Source organism: Sphaeroforma arctica (genome assembly GCF_001186125.1).
Source record: "Sphaeroforma arctica JP610 unplaced genomic scaffold supercont1.12906, whole genome shotgun sequence".
Classification (NCBI taxonomy): domain Eukaryota; class Ichthyosporea; order Ichthyophonida; genus Sphaeroforma; species Sphaeroforma arctica.
The window spans coordinates 1-696 of NW_014027652.1; the positions used below are offsets into that span (position 1 = coordinate 1).

A 696-nucleotide genomic window follows, 5' to 3' on the forward strand; every position below is an offset into this window, starting at 1 on the left:
ATATATATATGTATATATGGTGTATGCTCGATTCCGCCATACTCTACTCAAGCACACATCCTGATATACATCATACACATGCACATGCACAGTACTGCGGAGAGTTTGACGCAATGGCCTTCTGCATGATCTCCGACTGGGCACTGGACACAGCCGCAACGGGCGAGAAGTACGGGATGGACCCACTGACGATGATCTTTGCGGGTGTCTTCTACTTTGCAGTGCCTGTTATACTTACACTCAACTTCATGGGTGTGTACTACGGAGGAGATATGAAACCCGGGAACGTAGGGGTGAACACGCGCACAGACATCAGACAGAAGAAGATGAATTGATGGAGATCGGGAGGAGACTCAGGACACGGGTTGGATGTTTAGAAGGCATACTTTAGAACAAATATGAAAATTAGTTATAACGCGTTTACGGTTGGTCGCATTGTACTGGCCGTGGCTGCGGTTTTTGTGAACTACTTCATGGGTGTCAATGGGGGGCGATTCGAAATCAGAGATATTGAGTGGGAGTCAATACGCGCACACAATTTCAGGCAATAATGGATGAATTGAGATTACGAACGGGTTGAACGTTGAGGAGGTTACTATACAATGAGATTTAGATAGGAAAGATACTATATATATATATATACATATATATATATGTATATATATATATAATATATGTATGTATATAAATAATGTA

General features: G+C 42.0%; 1 protein-coding gene across 1 annotated transcript; it reads left to right on the plus strand.

The window, feature by feature from the left end:
* Positions 1-23: 23 nt before the first annotated feature.
* SARC_17944 (hypothetical protein) lies at positions 24-335 on the plus strand (the record flags this gene model as incomplete). Its single annotated transcript, XM_014287971.1, has 1 exon — positions 24-335. The coding sequence occupies one exon, from the start codon at positions 24-26 to the stop codon at positions 333-335; it is 312 nt and encodes a 103-aa protein (XP_014143446.1).
* Positions 336-696: the final 361 nt, after the last annotated feature.